We start from the raw sequence: 25,511 nt of genomic DNA, 5'->3' as shown, positions 1-25,511 counted from the left end.
GTTCCTCTCGGTTCTATGCACGTAAGCCACAGCTAGTTCCTACTGGTTCTGTGACACATTAGACAGAGTTATGTTATATAGGGTTCCTACAGGTTCTGTGATACATAAGACACATTTGTGACATATAGGTTTCCTACAGGATCTATGGCAGGTTAAACACAGTATATTATAAAAGTTTCTACTGGTTCTGTGACACGTTAAATACAGTTGTATAAAAAGGGTTCCTACTGGTTCTGTGACACATGAGACACCTTCTTTATTTACTATTAGTTTGATTGTTGTAGGGTATTGACTCCAACCCACACAAAATCACGGCAAAAATACCTATTCCTTAAATAATAATTTCTCAAGACTAACAAAAGTTTGTTTGTTTGTTTGTTTTTGAATTTCGCACAAAACTACTCGAGGGCTATCTGTGCTAGCCGTTCCTAATTTAGCAGTGTAAGAGTAGAGGGAAGGCAGCTAGTCATCACCACCCACCGCCAACTCTTGGGCTACTCTTTTACCAACGAATAGTGGGATTGACCGTCACATTATAACGCCCCCACGGCTGAAAGGGTGAGCATCTTTGGCGCGACCGGGATTCGAACCCGCGACCCTCAGATTACGAGTCGCACGCCTTAACACGCTTGGCCATGCCGGGCCAACGAACAAAAAAAAGTGACTACTGGAATTACTTTTGGATATTTTGATAAACCACATTATCTTGTAAACCTAAATTACTTTTGTAAAGTTTGGTACACCAAGGTGTTTTATACTCTAAACTGGAATTACTTTTGGATATTTTGGTAAACAACACTAACTTATACCCTAAAGTGCAATTAGTTTTGAATATTATGGTAAACCACACTATCTTTTATTGTAAACTGTAACTAGTTTTAGATATTTTGGTAATCCACAGTATCTCATATTCCTAAGTTGAATTACTTTTGGATATTTTGAAATACTACAGTATCTTATACTCTAATCTAGAATTACTTTTGTATAATTTCGTAAACAATGACATCATATATTCTAAACTTGAATTCAATTTGGATATTTTGATAAACCACAGTATCTTGTATTCTAAACTGGTATTACTTTTGGATATTTTGTTAAGCCACAGTATATTATATTGTAAACTGAAATTACTTTTGTGGAAAATTATCTTTTTTGTTTCTTTCAATAATACAATATTAAGGTTTGTTGTGTTTTTTAGGGTATGTTTATCGATATAAACCACGAACATCCGAAAATCTACATCAGTATTACACTTTGTGGAAGGTCCCGAAATAAAAACACGTAATTAAATATTTATTAATAGACAGAGTTCGAGTAATAATTTTTGGAATACCCTGTACCATCTCTTAAGGTTTGGTTACCTTTAAATGGTTTATAACTTATGATCATTTTAATATGTGGTTTCATTTATACGTTATTTTGTAACTTCTTTTAACAACACCAACAATGGTTTACTTGAACTAAATGTGATGGATATTGTTTGTTTGTTTGTTTTGGAATTTCGCACAAAGCTACTCGAGGGCTATCTGTGCTAGCCGTCCCTAATTTAGCAGTGTAAGACTAGAGGGAAGGCAGCTAGTCATCACCACCCACCGCCAACTCTTGGGCTACTCTTTTACCAACGAATAGTGGGATTGACCGTCACATTATACACCCCCACGCCTGGGAGGGCGAGCATGTTTAGCACGACGCGGGCGCGAACCCGCGACCCTCGAATTACGAGTCACACGCCTTACGCGCTTGGCCATGCCAGGCCGATATTGTTTGTATCCGACGTTAAAGTTATCTAATTATTTATCCTAGTGACAAAACATCCAAGTATGACGCTATGTCTGTTTAAGCAGTCGTAATATTGTTTAGAGTCTACAAAATGATAGTCAAAATCAGGATCGCATCCTATCCTGAATAGACACGTACCCTGTGAATGAAACTGACAATAATTTTATGGGCTGGAACTCGTATAGAAAGCTAAACAAAAAAAAAGAACACAATATTTTTAGCACTATATCATTATCTCGCCCATTATAGGTCGCACTAAGAAAATTACTTAAAAGGTAATAACATTTCAAGCGTATTTTGTTTGTTGTTCAGCCAACTGCTGACAGTGTCTTCCCCTCAATAACAGAGTTTATTAGACCGGCTGCTGCCACACCCTGGTTAGCTGAAATTGTGTTTATGCAAAGCACGAATGTAGTTCAATTACGCTAAGTCTCTGAGGCTTCGCCAATTTAGGCGTTATACACCTGTTCTTATAAAGCTTAAAGAGTTTAACACAGATAAAAAAAACAAAAACGGGTAAGCCTTCCATTAAGAACCAAATCACCAATCCTTTTATAGCGTCTTTGTTCCTGTCTTAAATCTGATAAACTTAAGGAATGTCTACAAAGAGCCTGTTTTTTGTTTTCTTAAACATAAATATCTGAGCTCGCGCGTCGCTCTTCGTTTTACTGTCGACAGAACAATAGCAAACCAAGTACTCACTCTTCTACCAGCTTCGTTGTTATGGAGATTCATTAATTTCCGAGCGTGCTGCGTGGATCCACGGTGGATCTTCTTTTCTCGTTCCCGAACGTCAACGAATCCTTCTCCGAACCGGTACCCATACTCAATGTTGTCTCCACAACCTCCCCATACCCAGTCGCGGTGAAGATTGTGAGGCCTGGCGGCGCGACTACACCCGCAGCCACCAAGTTGTCCGTCCCGACACCCGCGACTAACACTGTAGACGACCCCAGCAGCAGTGACGGCATGGACAAAAGCCGCTTCCCTGCTAGCTAAGAAAGGAAAGAAACCAATTACACAGTAACAGAAGTTACTAGAACAAGTTGATCTTAGAGTTCTTTAAGGGTTACAATGTTACTACTTAGTCACATCAAGTGTTAGAACACTGGTTGTAATACAAGTTACGTAATTACTATATAGTCACACCAAGTGTTTGAGCACTGGTCGTAGTACGAGTTATATAATTACTACATTGTCACATCAAGTGTTGGAACAATTTTTAGCATGATAAGGAATGTGGGAAAGGTCCAACTATCAACTATTTGTATTACTTTCTCGTTGGTTGTATAGAGCATTAAACTAGTAACAGTTACCTATTTGTATAACTTTGTCGTTGGTTGTATTAAACTAGTAACAATTACCTATTTGCATAACTTTCTCTTTGGTTGTACAGAACATTAAACTAGTTACAGTTACCTATTTACATAACTTTCTCATTGGTTGTATAGAACATTAAACTAGTAATAGTTACACCCTTGTGCAAATTAATTGAAACAAGACGGAAAATTACGATTTTTTCAATTTTTTTGCGTTTTATTTCTGAGAATCCAAAAATTACTCGCAAATTAGTACATGATATGACCGCCTTTATTTTTCAGAAGATCATTAATCCGCTTTGGCGTCGAGTCCACGAGTTGACTAAAATCTTTACTAATTTCTGGACCGCGGTACCACACCTCAATTATGGCCTCAATTAGCTTATCTTTTGTAGTACAGTCTTTTCTCCGGAGTCTTTCTTTACAAATCGCCCAAAGATTTTCAATAGGATTTAAGTCCGGAGAGTTTCCAGGCCAGTCCAGCACCTTTATTCGCGTTGTAGTCATAAAATTCTTCACAAGTTTCGATGTGTTGCACGGAGCCAGATCTTGCTGAAAAATGTCAGATTCATCTGGAAATCTCTTTTTCAATTCTGGAACAACTCTGCTCTGCAAAACTTCGATGTATTGTGGTTCTCGCATCATACCTTCTACAATATGTAAGCCTCCGACGCCATAGTAGCTGAAAAAGCCCCAAGACATCTTCTTCAAAGGATGTTTTATGAGCTGATTGATGTGAGATTTTCGAAGTTTCTCATCTGGAGATCTGCGAACATTCAGACTTCTTTTACCCTGTACGAAGAAATGAGTCTCGTCACTTAATAACACCTTCCTCCATTGTTCCTGCATCCAGTTCTTGTATTTCACACCCCATTGATACCGTTTTTTCTTCATTGAGTTGGTGAGAAGTTGTTTTTTGACTGGTTCTCCTTGCTCTTCTAACGCAATTTCGAATGACGTAATATTCCTCAAAATTTCATCATATATCCCAAAAATAGATCAACCATACTGCAAAACACAGCTAATGATGCCATCTGTGTGAAAAAAAAATGACTATTAAAGGAAATCAGCAGGTCCAGCGAGCCTACACTGGCCACCATGCTGAAAATATTGTAAAATGACCATTTGTTTCAATTAATTTGCACAAGGGTGTACCTATTTGTATAACTTTGTCGTTGGTTGTATAGAACATTAAACAAGTAACAGTTACCTATTTGTATAACTTTGTCGTTGGTTGTATAGAACATTAAACAAGTAACAGTTACCTATTTGTATAACTTTGTCGTTGGTTGTATAGAACATTAAACAAGTAACAGTTACCTATTTGTATAACTTTGTCGTTGGTTGTATAGAACATTAAACAAGTAACAGTTACCTATTTGTATAACTTTGTCGTTGGTTGTATAGAACATTAAACAAGTAACAGTTACCTATTTGTATAACTTTGTCGTTGGTTGTATAGAACATTAAACTAGTAACAGTTACCTATTTGTATAACTTTGTCGTTAGTTGTATAGAACATTAAACTAGTAACAGTTACCTATTTGTATAACTTTGTCGTTAGTTGTATAGAACATTAAACTAGTAACAGTTACCTATTTGTGTGACTTTGTCGTTAGTTGTATAGAACATTAAACTAGTAACAGTTACCTATTTGTATAACTATGTCGTTGGTTGTATTTGTTATACTTGTACAGTTCCACCTTCTATTCCGGAACTGAAAATGACACTCGCTGATGGCTAAGTTGGCTCCTCTGGCTATGAAGGGAATATGGTCGTAGTAAAGCAAGCAAAGTTTAAACTGACCTTTGGACAGTCCACTTACTTGACTACACAAGGGCTGGGTGCCTAACAAGTAGGTATGAGGGTTGTTAACGATGTCCAGCCCCTGCCACCCTAAGAACCTACACGTAAAGACAAAACTTCATTGTTACAACCATTGTAAGTAGATACCTTTACAAATGGAAGTGCATAAAGATAAACATACACTCGTACAACCAATGTAAATATGTCAAGTTTAAAGGTGGAACCAATGAAAAACTTAACAAAGATTTTGTAAAGTAACATGTGAATAAATACTTCACTTTCTTATGAAGAGAGTGTTGTTTACTACTTTCTTATGAAGACGTAAGAGAGTGTTGTTTACTAGATAACAATAAACATGTCTTGTGTTGGTTTAATGTGCAGAAGTCGGGCTAGTATTGGAAAGTTGGAAATTTATGAAACACTGATACACCACATATTAGTAAACATAAAATTGAAAAACCTATTTTTTAAAAATCACTACATTCATTGAAATACTAAGAATATGTAGCGATATGAATATTTTCTTTTCGAAACCTGGAACGATTCTTAATTGGTTGAAATTAAAAATTCTCTCTATATATTATATTGTAAGTTTCCTTTCAGCTTTATTCTATTCTTAGACATTTTATCCACACTTATACTTAATCAGGGAGTCACGTAAAACATTCGTAGGTATAATTTGTTTGGAACTAAAGCTGCAGTGTTATAGTGTTAGTCACATCGGCGTTATGCGCAAGCGCACTCTCCGGCAATCTATCAGTTGAATATTTAAGCATTCACAGGTCAGAAGGCGGCTAGTTCAAGGAATCAAGGTTAACATAATTTCTGGAAGAACCCAAGAACAAACGGTGAAATATTTACATTTAGTATTATTAAGGATGCCCCCCCACATTAACTAGATAATACTGATTAGAAATAAAGTTTACATGAAGATTGAGTGGTTGTGACGTTAACTGTTACACTGGGGTCATTTAAACTTTGAGAGTAATAACTGCTTTGAAAATGTCGACTCTGTAACCTTACAAGTCCTTTAAATATTCTATACCAAGTGTAGAATGCCATCTGTGTGAAAAAATGACTATTAAAGGAAATCAGTTGGTCCAGCGAGCCTACACCGGCCTCCATGCTGAAAATATTGTAAAATGACCATTTGTTTCAATTAATTTGCACAAGGGTGTACCTATTTGTGTGACTTTGTCGTTGGTTGTATAGAACATTAAACAAGTAACAGTTACCTATTTGTATAACTTTGTCGTTGGTTGTATAGAACATTAAACATTTTACATCACAAATGGTAAAATTTTCTACTAACATATATGAATGATCTACCGCAAAAATTACTAGTCTAACAGTGACATTTAAATGCTAAAATTTAATATTTTGTATTATTGTAAGCTAGAAATAAGAGAGGTCATTGACCCTAAAGTAACCAGCACACACGAGAGAGGATCGGTTTGATTTTCAGTTTTAATGATTGTTTTTAATAAGTATTTATTAATAATTATGATTAATCTGTAATTATTAATAAGTACTTTACATAATTACTTGGATAGTCGGTTTTTCAGTATTCATCTATTGAACTTGATAATTATAATTACAAAGAATGCTACTGTGTTCGAGTTTAACCCTAACTAAATAATTTCCAGATGTAGGTCTACGCCTATGGCAGAAAGAACCGAAGGAGGGAAGAATATTTTATACGGCGCTTTGTCCACTTTTAAATGCGACTAGTTTTATCACATCATCGGTAATTACACAGTGCGTTTCGAGAAAGGCGTTACTATTTGCAGTTCCAACGACATTGGCTACGAAAACACAGAGAACGCTCCGTAAAACGTGTTATTAGGGTAATTCGGTTTTAAAGCTATCGGTTGGAACGCGCCAAGATACTGATAAAGGGGCGTTTTGTTGAGCAGGTATCTGTGTTTGGATAGGTAGTTCACGTACATTTTGTTTCTATATTATAATCTGATAAGATTGTGTCTAAAGACTTTTTATATAAGTTACAAATATTTACACAATTAACTAGATACATTGTAGAGGGCAGTACCATCGAAGATTATTCAACTTAACACGAGACCATAATTAGGTTCAGAGCAATTTAGTTCTTAATTAGGTACTGAATACATAACAGACTTAAATGCCATTAATTCTTCTTCTTTGTATAACGCATTACAGACAATTATATATGTTACTAATTAAATCTTAGTACAACGAATAAAAATAAAAGTAATTAATTATTTTTCTTAGAACAATTTATAATAGAAATATTATTAGTAATTTCCTAAGTATAACTTTATTTTCAAAAATCAAGCACACAACTAAAATTTATAAACGAATGTTGTAGTTTCCAAATTTAACTTCATGACTCGTCCAATAGAAAGACGTCAAAATACTGATCGACTAATCACAGCAGAAACTGTAAATTTCAAAAGCATATTGATTAATCATAACAAAGGAGGTAAGATTAAAGAAAATCATGGACCTATCGCAACGGATATATTAACGAATTTTATGGAATCCCGTAACTTATTAATATAATTGTTCTTTCAGCTGTGTCTGTTAGTCCTTCTTTCACTTCGTTGGTGAAAGAGAAGTTGAAGAGTTGATGTTGGCTTCTAAATTAGGGACAGTTTGTACAGATAACTCTGGTAGATGTTGGCTTCTAAATTAGGGACAGTTTGTACAGATAACTCTGGTAGATGTTGGCTTCTAAATTAGGGACAGTTTGTACAGATAACTCTGGTAGATGTTGGCTTCTAAATTAGGGACGATGTTGGCTTCTAAATTAGGGACGGTTTGTACAGATAACTCTGGTAGATGTTGGCTTCTAAATTAGGGACAGTTTGTACAGATAACTCTGGTAGATGCTTCTAAATTAGGGACGGTTTGTACAGATTGGCTTCTAAATTAGGGACAGTTTGTACAGATAACTCTGGTAGATGTTGGCTTCTAAATTAGGGACGGTTTGTACAGATAACTCTGGTAGATTTGAGCAAAATTAAAACAAAGAATAACAAAATAGGTTATTTAAGTGAGTAATAATTACGGTTAGTAACAGAAGGAGTGCAAAACTTATTTCACACATGTCTAATATATCTTACCACTGATATGTTTTCAGTAGCGTTATCAGAGACTTATAGTAGAAATAAATCGTAATTTTGTAAATGTTTAGAAACAATATTAGCATTCAGTTGAAAATAAAACGTTTTAAGTTTTGCTTAGAATAATTACGATTAATAATGATACTTAGCGACACAAGTGTTACAGAACAAGACAACAGAAAACATGTCACTTTTAGAAAATACGACATATAATTCAAGTCACGTTTAGATAAGACATGCTGAAAATGACCTTATGACAAGACATACTACAAGTGACTTTATGACAAGGCATGCTACAAGTTACTTTATGACAAGACATGCTACGAGTGACTTTATGACAAGGGATGCTACAAGTGACTTTATGACAAGGGATGCTACGCGTAATTTTATGACAAGGCATGCTACAAGTGACTTTATGACAAGACATGCTACAAGTGACTTTATGACAAGACATGCTACAAGTGACTTTATGACAAGACATGCTACAAGTGACTTTATGACAAGACATGCTACAAGTGACTTTATGACAAGATATGCCACGAGTGACTTTATGACAAGATATGCCACGAGTGACTTTATGACAAGGGATGCTACAAGTGACTTTATGACAAGACATGCTACAAGTGACTTTATGACAAGGCATGCTACGTTTTCACAGCAGAATTATTTACAGCACTTGATCGATCATCAAAAGTTATCTTTGCTTTTTACAGTTGTAATTAGTCAAAGAGTTTCGGTCATTTAAATAGAGCCAGTCCCGCGTTTATAACAAATGTTTTGTTTGTTTGTTGTTGCTTTTACAGTCTGTGTTTCTCTCCATATCATTGTTTTTTTTTCAGTGTTATAAATTATATGATCAGTCAATTACGGGTCATTCTAACTTGATGAATTACCAGTCACGTACAGATCTTGTACTACATTTGGATTTATAACTCTTCTCAACACTCAACACACATCACTGACGCTTACAAGTGTGTATTATATTTGGATTCATAACACTTTTCAACATCAACACATATTACTGCCACTTACATATCTGCATTATGTTTATATTCATAACACTTCTCAACATCAACATACATTACTGACACTTACAGACATACATTATATTTAGATTCATTGCACTTCTGAACACTCAACACACATCACTGACACCTACAGATCTGTATTATGTTTAGATTGATAACACTTCTCAACACACATCACTGACGCTTATAGATCTGTATTATGTTTAGATTGATAACACTTCTCAAAATCAACACACATCACTAACACTTATAGATCAGTATTATATTTCCATTCATAATACTTCTAAACACACACATGTACTAGCTGTATTATTATGTTATATTATCCTGGAATGAACGTTGCTACTAATAATTGGTTACTTGGTTACTTCCAGTAGAAAATCATTTGATAATATTGCTGTTGTCGGTTCCTAGTGCCTGCAGTTGAGACAATGGCCATACGTGCATATTTCTGAGTGTGTTTTGTGAATATATAATGAGAACTTTCGAAATTTCGTTAACGATGAAATTGGAGAAACAGTGAGTGTTAAGAAAACATGGAAGTGTGAAGTTTTGGTAAAATAACGTTTAGTTTCTTTATTGATTCAATAAATGCAAGCACTAAAGTGTGTCAGTATGATCGTGGTAACGGGATTCTTGTTGTTTTTTTATCTGGTCTATATGTGGAAGATACAGTGTTCTTAGCTGGCCGAGAGACAATTATGTTTGTCCGTTTTAATATCAGGACCAGTGTATTTTTGAAAGTGTTTTCTCCTAGTGACGCAGTTTTTAAGTTAAGTTAACACACTATAAGGTCATAGTTAAGGAGACTTAAAAAAATACATTGTTAAATTGTGGTAGCATATTATAAGTAGTGGTTAAATAGGCTTAAAGAAGTACACTGTTAAACTGTGGTAACATGTTAGAAAGTATAGTTAAATAGGCTTAAATAAATACGTTGTTAACTTACAGTAACATGTTATAAAACTGTAGTTAAGTAGCCTTAAAGAAATAAACTATTAAATTACGGTTACATGTTGTTACCTTGGTAATAGGTTATAAATTCCTATCTGATTAGGTTTAAGCAGATTCATTTGGAATATTATATAAAGCTTTTTTGCGAAGTAAACACAAAACCAGACATCCTCAAGGATCGACGAACAGTTTAAAAAGTTTCCATTTTTAAGTTGAGCAATCGCCAAAAACTGTTAACAAAACAGACGTCTCTAAACAACACTGAGACAACGTTCAGAACGAATTTCGGTGTTGAGTGAATACATGACGATTAGAGACACCGCCAACGAAGGAAAAACTTCTGTTTAACACACAGAAATTGTTTTGTACTAAAAAAAAAAAAAAAAAGGTTTCTATTAATCTTTATGAAATCTGTTCGTCGTCAAAGCTAAGAAGGACTGACATGTCGAAATGTTAACAGCATCAATGCTATTAACATGGATTAAAGGAGAGAGTTTTTGAGAAATCGGTTCTTCAAACAACGTACACTAAAAGAAAATTACGGACATTATACGAATCGTTTTGGCAAGTACTCATATATATTTTTGTTAAAAATATAATTCGTAGAAAATTAATTATTATTCTATTAACATACATTTAACTGTATTGAAAGATGACCCTCAAAGAATTGGAAATTTGACTTTTAGACGATAAATATACTTTAAAACAGAAACAGATTAGATAGCCAACCGGAAAACTGATATTGGATTTTTCTGTGATATTATAGGTTTAATATAAACAGACGTAAATCATATTAGGGGCAGGAATCTACTAAACGCCTTTCTCTAATCTCTGGTCAATCAACGCTAAGCTTAAGCATTTATAACTTTGAAATTCGAAGTTTAATCCCTGCTGTAGCCACAACGCGGGGAACTGATTGTACATTAATGTAACAGAAATTCTGAAGGAATATAAAACATCTTTACGAATCTAATTTTGTTTCGCCTCACGAAAACTGTTCGAGGTTGTGATTGAACTAATTCGAAGCGTCTCCAGTGGCACAGCGGCATGTCTGCGAAGTTAAATCGCTTAAATCCATGGTGGACAGAGAACAGATAGCCCATTGTGTAGTTTTGTGCTTAACTACAAACAAACAGACAAAGTAATTCGAGGCTTCAAAATAATCATTAAACATTAAAATAACGTCGTTCAAGGTTAAGATAACAACTCACCATAGGCCACTTTTCTAAGTCACTATGTTTTCTATTAATAATCTGAAAACTAGAGTTAATGGACTGGAATACTGTAATAAAACATCTCAGAAGTCTACCAGTAACAGCATGTGTTTCACCTTATCAAAGATTCTGTGTTTTTACACTTCAGAATCGGTTTAATCAGTTTACCTATATCTGTGTGTGATGTCATCTAATATTCTATCACCTTATCTGAGTTTCTATCTATATATTTATGTCTGTGTCTATCTATCTATCTATCTATTCTGTCTACTTATCTATCTATCTATCTATTCTGTCTACTTATCTAACTTCTCCTATAATGTACCATCTATCTATCTGTTTGTCCAACTATCTCTTTGTTTGTCTGCATATTTCTCTACCTGTCTCTTGTTTCTCTGATTAAATTAAAAGTGGTAATACATGGTTACATGATTTCATTTCAACAAACAAACAGTTAAACCCCATTTACACAGAGTAAGAGTGATGTGGACTACCTGAAGGGCACGTGGTTGTAAAGTGACGACAGAACTCACTTCTCAACATCATCGTCAACATCAGGCCACGTGCAGGCTGCTAAATTAACAGTTTCTCTGTTTAATTGGTGAGTTTATTTTTACTTTTAACGTAACTGCAACTGTACGATGGCCAAAGAGTCTACAGGACAAACAAGTTATTTATAAATAATTCCATTGTCTGTGAGAGAACAGTCAAACATGTCGTTTTGTCAGAAACTAACGAAGTGTTTTTTTATCTTCTGATTTAGACATATTTTCTTACTTAACACTGAGAGTATTTGATATGGTGCAAAAAAACAACAGATACTTTACTCTCTGTGCTGCTGATATAAAACATAAAATTTTAGAGTTAGAGTTCTAAATAAATAATTCAGGGAAGCCTAACGCATGCTCAGACAGTTCATGGCTGATAAAACCATTCAAAACACGTGTGAAAAGATCATATATTTGACTAAAATAAACACAAATATTAAGTGAAAACAATAAAGATTGTGTTGGTTTTCAGTGAAAACAATATAGATTGTACAGGTTATCAATGAAAACAATATAAACTGTGTAGGATCTCAATGAAAACAATATAGATTGTGTAGGTTCTCAATAAAAACAATATATACTGTGTAAGTTCACAGTGAATTCAATATATATTGTGTAGGTTCTCAATGAAAACAATGTAGATTGTGTAGGTTCTCAGTAAAAACAATATAGATTGTGTAGGTTCTCAATGAAAGCAGTGTAGGCTAGAAACTATTTTTACGTATTTTCTTCAACCTTTAAATATTTTGAGATACTGCACACGAGCTGAACAATACGACAAGGTGTTAAGGCCGTCGGTTAGACCAGTGTATTAACATATATAGTAACAGTAAGTTAGACTAGAGTGTTAACATATATAATTTAAGTTAGACAAGTGTATTAAAATATATAGAATAAGTCAGTTACACCAGTGTATTAACATATATTGTATAAGTCCGTTAGACCACTGTATATAGAATAACTGAGTTAGATCGCTGTATTAACATATACAGTATAAGTCAGTTAGACAAGTGTATTAACATATACAGCATAACTCAGTTAGATCTGTGTATTAACATATATAGTATATGTCAGTTAGACAAGTGTATTAAAATATATAGTATAAGTCAGTTGCACCAGTGTATTGACATATACAGTATAAGTAATTTAGACCAGTATATTAACATACATAGTATAAGTCAGTTAGACCAGTGTGTTAACATATGTAGTATAAGTCAGTCAAACCAGTGTATTAACACATACAGTTTAAGTTAGGCAAGTGTATTAACATATATATTATAAGTCAGTTACACCTATGTATTAACATTCACAGTATAAGTCAGTTACACAAGCGTATTGACGTATATAGTATAAGTCAGTTAGACCAGTGTATTAACATATATAGTATAAGTAATTTAATCCAGTGTGCTGATACATACAGTATACAGTCATGTGAAAAAGTTAGAACGACCTATGAAAACCTGTATATTTTTCTAACATTTTTGGATACATAGATATATAATCTCAATTTTAACAATACTGAGAGATTATAGGAATATAACTAAACAATTAAAACTGAAGAAAAGACTTTTCAAGATCTTCTGTAAATGTAATTCTACAAAAATGCATATTCTAACTGAGGAAAAAGTCAGGACACCCTATCCCCTAATAGCTAGTGTTACCCTCTTTGGCTGAAATAACTGCAGTGAGACGCTTCTTGTAGCCATCCATCAGTCTGAAGAAAGTTTGCCTCACTCCTCAATGCAGAATTCTTTCGGCTATGAGATATTTGAGGGGTTTCTTGGATGTACAGCTCGTTTTAAGTCACCCCACAGCATCTCAATGGGATTAAGATCTGGGCTTTGACTCGGTCATTCCAGAACTCTCCATTTCTTAGTTTTCAGTTAGTCCTTGATGGATTTACTGGTATGTTTTGGGTCATTGTCGTGTTGCAGGGTCCAGTTCCGCTTCAGCTTTAATTTTCGTACATGTGGTCTCACATGATCCTCAAGCACCCACTGATACACAGTAGAATTCATGGTGGATTCTATGATTGTGAGCTGTCCAGGTACTGCTGCAGCAAAGCAGCCCCAAACCATGACACTTCCACCTCCATGCTTCACAGTTGGTATGAGGTTCTTTTCCTGGAATGCTGTATTTGGTTTACGCCAAACATGTTCTCCGTTCTGGTGTCCAAATAATTCAATTTTGGACTCATCTGTCCATAGAACATTATTCCAGAAGTCCTGGACTTTGTCTACATTCTCTCTGGCAAACTTCAGTCTGGCCTTGATGTTTCTCTTAGAGAGCAAAGGTTTCCTCCTTGCACACCTCCCATGCAAGTTAAACTTGTGCAGTCTCTTTCTGATTGTAGAGGCATGCACTTTCACATCAACAGTAGCCAGAGCCTGCTGTAGGTCCCGTGATGACATTTTAGGGTGTTTGAAGACCCCTTTTAGCATCTTGCGGTCTGCTCTCGGGGTGAACTTGCTTGGACGACCAGACCTGGGCATGTTGGCAGTTGTTTTGAAAGCCCTCCACTTGTTGACTATTTTCCGGACAGTGGAATGGCTGATTTCAAAATCTATTGGAATCTTTTTAAGTCCATTTCCAGACTCATAAGCTGCTACAATTTTCTTTCTGAAGGCCTCAGACAGCTCGTTTGCTCTCACCATGGTGCTCACTCTCACTTCAACAGTCAGGAGCACACCAAACTAAATGTCTTAGGTTTAAATAGGGCAAGCCTCATTCAAAATACTGAGTAACGATCCTCTAATCATGTGCACCTAGTGTGATACACCTGTGTGTGAGTTGAGCCATTTTAAGTGGGAATAAATGTGGGGGTGTCCTAACTTTTTCCTCAGTTAGAATATACATTTTTGTAGAATTACATTTACAGAAGATCTTGAAGAGTCTTTTCTTCGGTTTTAATTGTTTAGTTATATTCCTATAATCTCTCAGTATTTTAAAATTGAGATTAAATATTTGTATATCCAAAATGTTACAAAAATACACAGGCTTTCATAGGGCGTCCTAACTTTTTCACATAACTGTAATTCAGTTAGACCAGTATATTAACATATACAGTTTAAGTTAGACAAGTGTATTAACATATATAGTGTAAGTCAGTTAGACCAGTATATTAATATATACAGTTTAAGTCAGTTAGACCAACGTATTAACATATATATTATAAGTCAGTTAAACCAGTGTATTAAAGGTATTGGATAAATCTGTTAGACCAGCTTGTTAACATATATAGAATAAGTCAGTGACACCAGTGTATTGACATACACAGTATAAATCAGTTAAACCAGTGTATTAACATATATTGGATAAGTCCGTTAGACCAGTGTGTTAACATATATAGTATAAGTCAGTGATACCAGTGTATTAACATACACAGTATAAATCAGTTAAACCAGTGTGTTAACATATATAGTATAAGTCAGTGATACCAGTGTATTAACATACACAGTATAAATCAGTTAAACCAGTGTATTAAAGGTATTGGATAAATCTGTTAGACCAGCTTGTTAACATATATAGAATAAGTCAGTGACACCAGTGTATTAACATATACAGTATAAGTCAGTTAAACCAGTGTATTAACATATATTGGATAAGTCCGTTAGACCAGTGTGTTAACATATATAGTATAAGTCAGTGATACCAGTGTATTTGTTATCATGATAGAAATCAGAAACATCGATTGAAGTTGAAAGAAGTAAGAAATGAACTGGTATTTGGTTACTCTCTAAGGTCTCAGGGGTTACAGTAATCTAAGTGAGTAGAAAATGATTGGAGCGAGGAACCGTCTTTCCAAGTTCAGTGTTATGAAGATTACATGCCCTCTGTTTCGGTTGTAAAACGTTATAATCCGACATAGCAAATAGATGGAAGGTCAAGAAGACAATGGCCATGGGTTGAAAAAGGAATACAGAAAACGAGAATTCACCGAAGGAAAGAAGACCGTGAGATATGTGTGTGAGAGAGAATGAATAAATCAAGAGAGATGAAGGAAGAAAGTGACATGCTGCCAGTGAGAAGCAAAACCTTTTCTTGTCTCTATGTATTATTAATTTTAGTGATAACAGCAGTTTGTTATGTTATTACTTGGAGGAGCCGTTAATAAATCTGGTAGGCGTAAGAATGAAAGGAAAGCAAAGTTCGGGAACTGAATGATCTCAGCAAAGTGATGGATAAAAACATTTCTGTCGAAAGAAACTTTTTTCAACTTTTTCTTATATAATTCTTCAGTTATTCAGTGCTAAAAACCAAGTTTCGATACCCGTAATATTATTTAAGAACGTTGGCTTTCGCCATATTAACATTTAATCGAAATACATCAGGGTAATAAGATGTTTATCGAAGCGACATTAGTTGTTCAACACGTCACGTTTTTATTGGAAATAAATGTTAATGATATATTAATAACACTTACATCCACGACCCCAGTCCAGGTGCTGTTCTTGTAGCAAGTAACAACACAAACAATAGCGTTTCCTCTCTGTATGGAAGTTCTACCATTGTCTACGTCTAGGACTGTAAGACCTGAAGTGCCACCACTGCTTACGTCTGGGACTGGGATACCTGAGGTACCACCATTGTCTAAGTCTAGAACTGGTAATTCGGAGGTATCACCATTGACTACGTCTAGGACTGGGAGATCTGAAGTACTACCACTGTTTACGTCTGGGACTGAGAGATCTGAAGTACTACCACTGTTTACGTCTGGGACTGGGAGATCTGAAGTACTACCACTGTCTACGTCTGGGACTGAGAGATCTGAAGTACTACCACTGTTTACGTCTTGGACTGGAAGATCTGAAGTACTACCACCCACTGTCTACGTCTGGGACTGGGAGATCAGAAGTACTACCACTGTTTACGTCAGGAACTGAGAGATCTGAAGTACTACCACTGTCTACGTCTGGGACTGAGAGATCTGACGTACTACCACTGTTTACGTCTTGGACTAGGAACTCTGATTTTATTGCGTCACTTCTCAGCCTCTGGTTACCAACTTTGTCTGGAAACATGGAATAGAAAAAATCACAGATGATCTTTCAATATAATATTTAACAAGATATCGACATGCAATTAAGTTTAATCAAATCCATATACCTGTAATTTATTCTAACCTAAAACCCGACATAATGTTAAACTCAATATTAATACCAACCTAAAACACGACATAACTATTAAACTCAGGCTGAATTAGACTGAGTGGTTACTTGCAGCACGAGTTCCTGAATTTACCGAAATTGAAAGTTTTGAAAAATAAGTCTTTAAGTTTTAAAATTTCACTATGTGTAAAATATCTTTGTGTTAAAGTCCACTGCTCATTTTATATAAATAACCACAAAATGCCAGTTTCTTCTCAAGAATTTGGAAGTAAACAAACACTTATAGATTCATGTGTTATAAGAAACATAAGATTATTTCAATAATTCTTCCCATTAGGAAGAGATTAAAACAAGCAAAGTTTACGGACAAAATGTGAAACACTTTAAGATAACACCATACGCCTGAGATTCATTCTTTTTGTTACACAGTTAGAAGCCTCCCACTAGTACAGCGGTATGTCTACGGATTTACAACGCTAAAATCAGGGGTTCAATTCCCCTCGATGGGCTCAGCAGATAGCCTATGTGGCTTTGCTATAAGAAAAACACACATACACACACACACAGTTAGAATACGATTATACAGATGATCCAACTATCTAGTTTACGATACTCCTTACTGTCACAGTGCACATTTTCTATACAAGTATTTTCAGTTTCACGAAGTGTCCTTGTCTTCACGGTCAGACCACTACATCTATAACGAGTGTTTACAATACTTCCCGTGCCTTCGCGGTCACACCACTACTTCCACTATAACAAATGTTTTCAGTGTTCACCAAGTGTCCATGTCTTCACGGTTAGACCACTACTTCCACTATAACAAATGTTTTCAGTGTTCACCAAATATCCATGTCTTCACTGTCAAACCACTACATCTATAACAAGTGTTTCCAATACTTCCAAGTGTCCATTTCTTCACGGTTTAACGAGTGTTTGTAATACTTCCAAGTGTCCATTTCTTCACGGTTTAACGAGTGTTTGTAATACTTCCAAGTGTCCATTTCTTCACGGTCTAACGAGTGTTTGAAATACTTCCAAGTGTCCATTTCTTCACGGTCTAACGAGTGTTTGCAATACTTCCAAGTGTCCATTTCTTCACGGTCTAACGAGTGTTTGAAATACTTCCAAGTGTCCATTTCTTCACGGTCTAACGAGTGTTTGCAATACTTCCAAGTGTCCCTTTCTTCACGGTCTAACGAGTGTTTGCAATACTTCCAAGTGTCCCTTTCTTCACGGTCTAACGAGTGTTTGCAATACTTCCAAGTGTCCCTTTCTTCACGGTCTAACGAGTGTTTGCAGTACTTCCAAGTGCCCATGTTTTTACACTCGGATTGTTGATCCTTCAGTTTATAAGAAACAACGCAAGGATTGAGAAGAAGACATTTTGAGAATATAAAGAGATAGAGAGAATACCAACATGATAAATCAGCCACCTGTGTAGACATAAATAAGTTTCAAAATGACGTCTTACCTTTAAATCATGATTTGAGTTTCTTTGAAAATCTGAATTTCTTCTTATAACAGAGGCTCAGACTTAAAAAAATGGCACCTTCAACGTCACTTACTGGTCAGTCTTGAAGACCAACTCGAATTGCTTGGTGTGTTGACTTTACGGAAACGTTCAGTCGTTTTACAAAACGATACGCGGCAGAACAGGGCTAACACTCGACATCGACACCTTCTGTTTGTCCAGACAGGTCTCTACTCTCTAAATGTTCTGTTTGTCCAGACAGGTCTCTACTCTCTAAATGTTAAGCTTAACTTGTTATACATCAGATAGTTAATTTTATCATCTCACAAACCTTCTGCTTTGTCTCTGACTTGTTCCACTTCTTGCATTTATCCGTACACATCAGGAGGCGGTTCCTCTCCGACACCAAGTAGCGACGTAACCAGTTGTTGTTTGCCAACATTTTCTTGGTCCTTCGAGCAGCAAACGAGAGAAATATTAAGAATGAAACAAGAACGTTGATTGGACAGGAAGGTTTCTTTGATGGATTGGTAAAGTATCTGAATGCTTGAGAGTAATATTTTAGGATAACTTGCTACTAATCGAAGATTTATTTTAATAAAAAAATATTACAAACAAAGATTGTAGCTTATCTTAAAAATATTATTTCCGGTAGAAACATTTTACAATAATGCTTTTATAGTCAGTATTATTACTGTAGTTTGAATTGTTTTAACACTGAGGGCTTGTAATTTAAAAATGTTCAAACCCCTTATTCTGCTCTGAACAGGTAACCATCAATATTGAATGGTAGCGGGTAGATGCCCATTAGTAGTGCACAGTAAAAGATAACCGTCAACAGTTGCCAGTAGAAGATGACCATCAACAGTGGACAATAAAAGATATGACCATATCTGTAACTTTATATATATGATTTTAACACAAATACAGAGAAATTATTATATTCTTACGTTTATACTTTATATACCTATTTCATGCTTTTCCAAAACATTTTGCATTTCTAGACAGATTGCGATTTCATATCTAAAGTCAATAAATCTACTGCTGTAGTTTCATATGTCAGTAAGTTTGGTTTGTCATTTACACTTCACTATAAATTAAGCCACTGTATAAGAGGAGTTTGGGGATTCATAATAACAAGTCGAACAAGTGATTTGTACTAAATTTTAGACTAAAATCCTTGGAAAAACCCAAGAACATGTATCCTGTTTCAATGACATAATTTAAAAAAATATTATATGTTTTTTACTAGGGAAAAGACGTGAAGCCCTTTCATGGGGTTTCCACCTTTCCTCTGGGGTTACATCCAGAGGGATGCTCGTGCTCTTAGCCACACCCTTTAATTGTGGCTGATGCTACGTTGTTTCACGATAAGTTGTTAGGGTAACAGTTATACCTTCTATGACTATACATGGTTTATGTTCGCTACAACAAAACAAAGACAGACTCCGTACCATGATTATAAAGATAAGATAGTATTTTATTACCTTACCTAAACAAGAGCAGATATTTCATCACATTCTAGACACGTCAGTGAACGAAGGCTTAAACTTCAATTTTCATGACGGGCGTGGGAAGAAATTTCGGCACTGTATGTGTAGGGACATCAAACACAGCATGTAAATATAGTTATCTAGAAACCATGATAAAGAGAGCAACATCCTACAGTTCATTGAGACCAAAACTTCAAGTTCATCCACCTACATTTGGATTAAAGGTCAGGTATTGTTGAATTTTATAGGCTAGAGGTCAAAGAACAGTCGGTGGTCAAAATTCAATGTACTTAAAAAGTGTCTCATTGAAACTCATACAAAAAAAGTGAAAATCGTTTCAAGTCAATCGAATTAAAAGAAACAAAATTTCGGATGTTCTACATTTTCTTGGTAACAAGTATTATTATTATGGACGAAAAAACTTTTCAAAATAAAGGAATAATGAAAACCTATCTCAGTATGTTTTCCTGCTGTGACTAAAAGAGAATTTTTGGAATTGTTGATTGTTTCTGGAAAAAAAAATCGAAGTATAAAAAAAAGAGAAATCTGCATGTCTTAAGTCTATCAAATAGTCATATCGAAGGTAAAGTTGTTTGTCTTAAGTCTATCAAATAGTCATATCGAAGGTAAAGTTGTTTGTCTTAAGTCTATCAAATAGTCATATCGAAGGTAAAGTTGTTTGTCTTAAATCTATCATATATCGTATCGAAGGTAAAGTTGTTTGTCTTAAGTCTATCGTATATCGTGTTTACGATAAATTTGGTTGTCTTAAGTCTACCATATATCGTATCGAAGGTAAAGTTGTTTGTCTTAAGTTTATCAAATAGTCATATCGAAGGTAAAGTTGTTTGTCTTAAGTCTGTCAAGTAGTCATATCGAAGGTAAAGTTGTTTGTCTTAAGTCTATCGTATATCGTGTTCACGATAAATTTGGTTGTCTTAAGTCTACCATGTATCGTATCGAAAATAAAGTTGTTTGTCTTAAGTTTATCATATATCATGTTTAAGGTAAAGTTGTTTGTCTTAAGTCTGATTATATATCGTGTTGAAGGTAAAATTGTGTGACTTCAGATATGTATAATGAGTTTGTTAATTTTTGCTTATCACGTTATAGTACATATAAGATATATATCATTAAGTTGTTGTTGTTTTATATACATAACAGTAGAAAAAAACTCGTGTTACAACAGCGCCTTTTACCCGACAAACTAATAATTAAATTAAACCTTTGAGATCTCGTGTTAACTGACCTGTTACCATGGATTATATTGTTTAAACCATTTCCTTGGTATAAATATAATACGATATTTTAATGTCGACATACTCACACAAATGGTTCAATATCTTTACAGTGGAGGAGTATGTGGTTATATGTTTAACGCAACATTGCATGATTTTCATAAACTCGATGAATTCCCTTACATTTTACTAAGTGGAAGAAACGAACAAGACAGAACCTGTAGTCCACACTGATAGTCTGTTAAACAGATAGTAGTCCACACTGATAGTCTGTTAAACAGCTAGTAGTCCACACTGATAGTCTGTTAAACAGCTAGTAGTCCACACTTATAGTCTATCTGGTAGGCCACACATTAATAAATAACATGTAATTCGACAGTGACATTCTATTGGTCAATGTACTGTACTGTTGACTTCCTGAACTTTTACCACGAAATTCTAGGACGGAAACTACTTATAACAGACATAATAAAGTTATTTAACAAATATATTGTATACATATGTTGGTAACATGTTATTAATATATTTTTACTATGTTATTTATATATTGTATACATACGTTGTTAATATGTTATTTATATATTGTATACATACGTTGTTAATATGTTATTAATATATTGTATACATATATTGTTCATATGTTATTAATATGTTGTGAATATATTGTTTATATGTTAATATGCTATTAATATATTGTATACACACGTTGTTAATATATTGTTAATCTGTTGTGAATATATTGTTTATATGTTAATATACTGTTAGTATGCTATTAATATATTGTATACACATGTTGTTAATATATTGTTAATCTGTTGTTAACATGTTATTAATATGTTGTATACATATGTGTTATTATTTGGAAATATGTTCCTTGTGATAATTTTAATGATAAGCAGATATTGAAACCACATTTATACAAACGGAATCCACTTCCCTCTTGTGTAACTGAAACCATACCAAGTTTGTCTTATCTCAATACAGACCAATTTTGTGTAAACTGAAAGTACTTTACAATAAAGGAGCAAAAGCCTTATTTTAGTTAGGATTATTTGTCTGTAGCTATCATCAAGTCTTGATTTATCTGTCTGTAATTATCATCAAGTCTTATTGGATAAGTTGTAGTAATATAAGAAACACAGAGTGAGATATCTCATGAAATATATAATATGACCCATAACCACAAAATCCAAGCTTTTTAATCGGATCAATGTACTTTTACTCCAGACGTAATAACACGAACTGTGATTGTAATATGAACCATGTAACAAGGTTAGTTATTTGGCGATAATAAGAATCATGTATCAACGTGAATTATATGGTGGTAATATGAACAATGTAACAACATGAGTTTTATTGTAGTAATATGAACTTTATAACAACATGAAATGTGACGGTAATATGAACCATGTAACAACATGAGTTTTATTGTAGTAATATGAACCTTATAACAACATGAAATATGATGGTAATATGAACCATGTAACAACATAGTGTAGTAGCAGCAGGTCAGTGGACTCACTACTTAGCTTCTAATGTCATTAATATATTTATATATTAGCTTTTGTTTGCTTGATATCGGTTTAAGATAAACATCTTTAGTGTGATGTTTCCTAGACAAGAGATTGATTTACAAAGCCGACGTCACAACCAAGTTTATTCAACCATTTTGCCCTTCCTGACATTCTTCGATACCATCTAAAAGATTGGCAACACGTAATTTAAAAATGTGACGCAGTGTGTTTCAGAACCACGAATTTTTCAGGGTCATACAAGGAATTCGATAAACGAGAAAACCTGTTTTTAATAGGCAGTTTGATGAGGAACTGGTCAATTCGCTACGCTTATAGTTTAAATATTCATGCACTAAATCAAGTTTGAAAACACCAACAACAAAAACCTTCGTCTGAACATGATTAATCAAAAGCAATGGAAGGTTCATCTCAAAATCAGAAAGGATTCTTCTTATGGAACAAACATCCTGAAATCTAAGGCCATAATAATCAGATTACTTACTCAAACCTTTTACAACGCAAGTGAAACTTGGCAGACGGTCAACACGATTTTGTGTATTAAGTGAAATTTCGAAAACTACAAATGAACTAATTTGTTTCAATTTAGACCATTTATCAGTAATACCTGTCTATTTCTTCCCGAATTTCAGAATTACATGCAAAAACGAGAAAAGCATATAGTCTATGAAACAACATTTAAACTCCAGAACAAAATGCAGTTTGTTAAACGTTCCTGTTGTAACTAGAAACATTTGAAACATTTGAAAGTCCGTTTAACATTAAACGTCAAAACAAACAAACAAAATTCCAAAAACAAAATGTTTTCCCAAATCCTATCAAAACTAACTACTAACTAATTCTACCAATTACTTTCTATTCTATCTGTACAATCTTTTTGAGAGTTCAAGTATATTTCGGGCCTAAGATTTTTTGTCATGAAAATTATGTTCCTAGCTTAGAAATAAGTCTTCATTTTTATCAGCGATAAAAATTAAAGTGTTGTTCCAGAATGACAGTAGTATAAAAGAGAAACAGGTTTTGCGTTTTGATTCAACTAATTCTTCTCCGATTTAATGTTTTGTTTTGCTTACAACGCTCTCTACTGAATCATATACAAGTTTTAAAAATAATTTTATTGCTTTCCAAATAAGTTGTGTTAAATAACACAAGAAGTACAACAAAAAAATTCCAATATGAAACATATACTGTTAGGCTACTAATTCCTCGTCGATAGTGCTTAACAGAAGTTGCAATGTGAACGTACGGTGTCCACAAATGTTCGTCTTTATGGAGGAAGGAATATTTCCAATACTAAGCCTAATTACCCTAAGGCTACCAAAGAGAGTATGTATCCACGTAATTCGTCGCACGTGATTAGTGAAGATGAAGAGATAACTGAAGCCAAAAATAATTCATTCATCATAAAGAAGGATATATAAAAATAGTCATCTTCCTTTAGTGTTCATCAGTCTCGACGATCGAAAAACGTTATCAGGTGTCTGTGACATGATCCACTGAAGACATCTGTCAACAATGTAATGCAATTAAAATTACGTGTATTACTTTTCTATTTCTTTTATTGTTAAACAGGAATCATCAGAGTGGACTATCTGCATGTGTTCATAGTTGAAACTGAACCCTTATTTTTCCCGAATTGGAAATATTGGTAGATATTATGATTAGTTCTAAGACACCTTCTGGTTCAGGATACTCTACCATTGTACGATTAAATTGTGTGGCACTTAATGTAACATTTATATAACTCTAAGTACAAAACTGTAACGTGTGTAACACCCAATATAACACTAGTTTAACACCAAGTACAATTCTGCCATTTGTATAAAACCAATATAATAATCTATAACACCAAATATGATACTTTCACTTGTCTAACATTCAATATAACACTTTAAGTAGCACTTGTATAACACCAATATAAACTGTCGCTTATATAACACCAAGTATAAAGCTTTTGCTTATGTAGCACACAATATAACAAACATGAGTTTTGTATTTGGTCTTATACTAGTGTTTGTATAGCACCATATACAATATACTTGTCTGACTTACACCAAATACAACACTCAGTGAAAACGCAATACAGATATAAACGTTAGCTGGTATATTTTTATTCGTTAAAAATAAATAGAAAAACTTATCAGTGAGTCTACTTTTCAACTCTCTGTGAAATATCATAAATTAGATTATTTTTATTTCATGACGTTTTATCTATTATATACTTTGTTTACTCTGTTGTTTTAGTCCTAAAATAAAATGTTAATAACCTTTTATCTACTTTGAAAACTTGGTGGAAAAAATAAAATAAAAACATAATAACAATAATTAATTAAAATTAAAATAAACTACCAAGTATACAAAAGAATAATAATAATAATAATAACATGAGGCTGTTGTTGACTGGTTCCAATACTAGATGGCGATACATACTTGGGCTACGCACCGATAGACGTACGGGGACATCACAAATGTTGAGAAGAGAGCCTATATTTTGCCTAAGGTGTACTCATAACCAATTTTCATATAATCCTTCACAGGTTTCGACTTCGTTGTGTTGATTTATTTGGTTAAACAGTGTTTTATACTCGAAATACCGAGAGTATTGAGAGTTTTGTCACGTATATAATGTTTAATCGTGTCTTGGAATTAATTACTTTGGTTACCGTGATAATTGTTACTGAGTTGTAAGTATTTTGATTTTAGGTTGTGAAACATTTATTGAGGATTAAAAGCGATTCTCATGTAACCAAATTTTCGTTATATAAAACACTCAGCAAAACAGTGAGTTTTTACTGAAACTTATAGATATTTCAAAGGTGGTAAAAATTATTGTGTGTACAATCTGTTATACTATCCACTATAGTGAATCACACCTCGGATTTTTGTAGTGTAACCACTATATCTGTTATTAAGA

General features: G+C 34.2%; 1 protein-coding gene and 1 long non-coding RNA gene across 3 annotated transcripts in view; both read right to left on the bottom strand.

Moving 5' to 3' along the window:
* The window catches only part of LOC143238963 (protein Wnt-5b-like), a 40,854-nt gene extending 24,399 nt beyond the window's left edge, over positions 1–16,455 (bottom strand). The window contains exons 1-3 of the mRNA XM_076479642.1: positions 16,176–16,455; positions 4,749–5,002; positions 2,482–2,774 (exon numbers count right to left, since the gene is read on the bottom strand). Of these exons, the coding sequence (XP_076335757.1) occupies positions 2,482–2,774; positions 4,749–5,002; positions 16,176–16,261 (633 nt within the window). The 5' untranslated portion in view covers positions 16,262–16,455. The remainder of the gene's footprint in view (positions 1–2,481; positions 2,775–4,748; positions 5,003–16,175) is intronic.
* A 2-nt stretch (positions 16,456–16,457) lies between these two features.
* Positions 16,458–18,837, bottom strand: LOC143238964 (uncharacterized). 2 transcript variants are annotated; one of them, XR_013020862.1, is made up of 2 exons: positions 18,335–18,837; positions 16,458–16,763 (listed from the first exon to the last, which is right to left on the bottom strand). It is a non-coding gene; the product is annotated as an uncharacterized LOC143238964 (long non-coding RNA). The 2 variants fall into 2 exon arrangements; XR_013020860.1 differs by having other exon boundaries at positions 18,666–18,835.
* Between the last annotated feature and the right edge of the window lie 6,674 nt (positions 18,838–25,511).

This window comes from Tachypleus tridentatus, chromosome 13 (assembly GCF_004210375.1).
Source record: "Tachypleus tridentatus isolate NWPU-2018 chromosome 13, ASM421037v1, whole genome shotgun sequence".
NCBI classification, from domain to species: Eukaryota; Metazoa; Arthropoda; class Merostomata; order Xiphosura; family Limulidae; genus Tachypleus; species Tachypleus tridentatus.
This window is presented reverse-complemented; position numbering and strand designations above follow the sequence as displayed.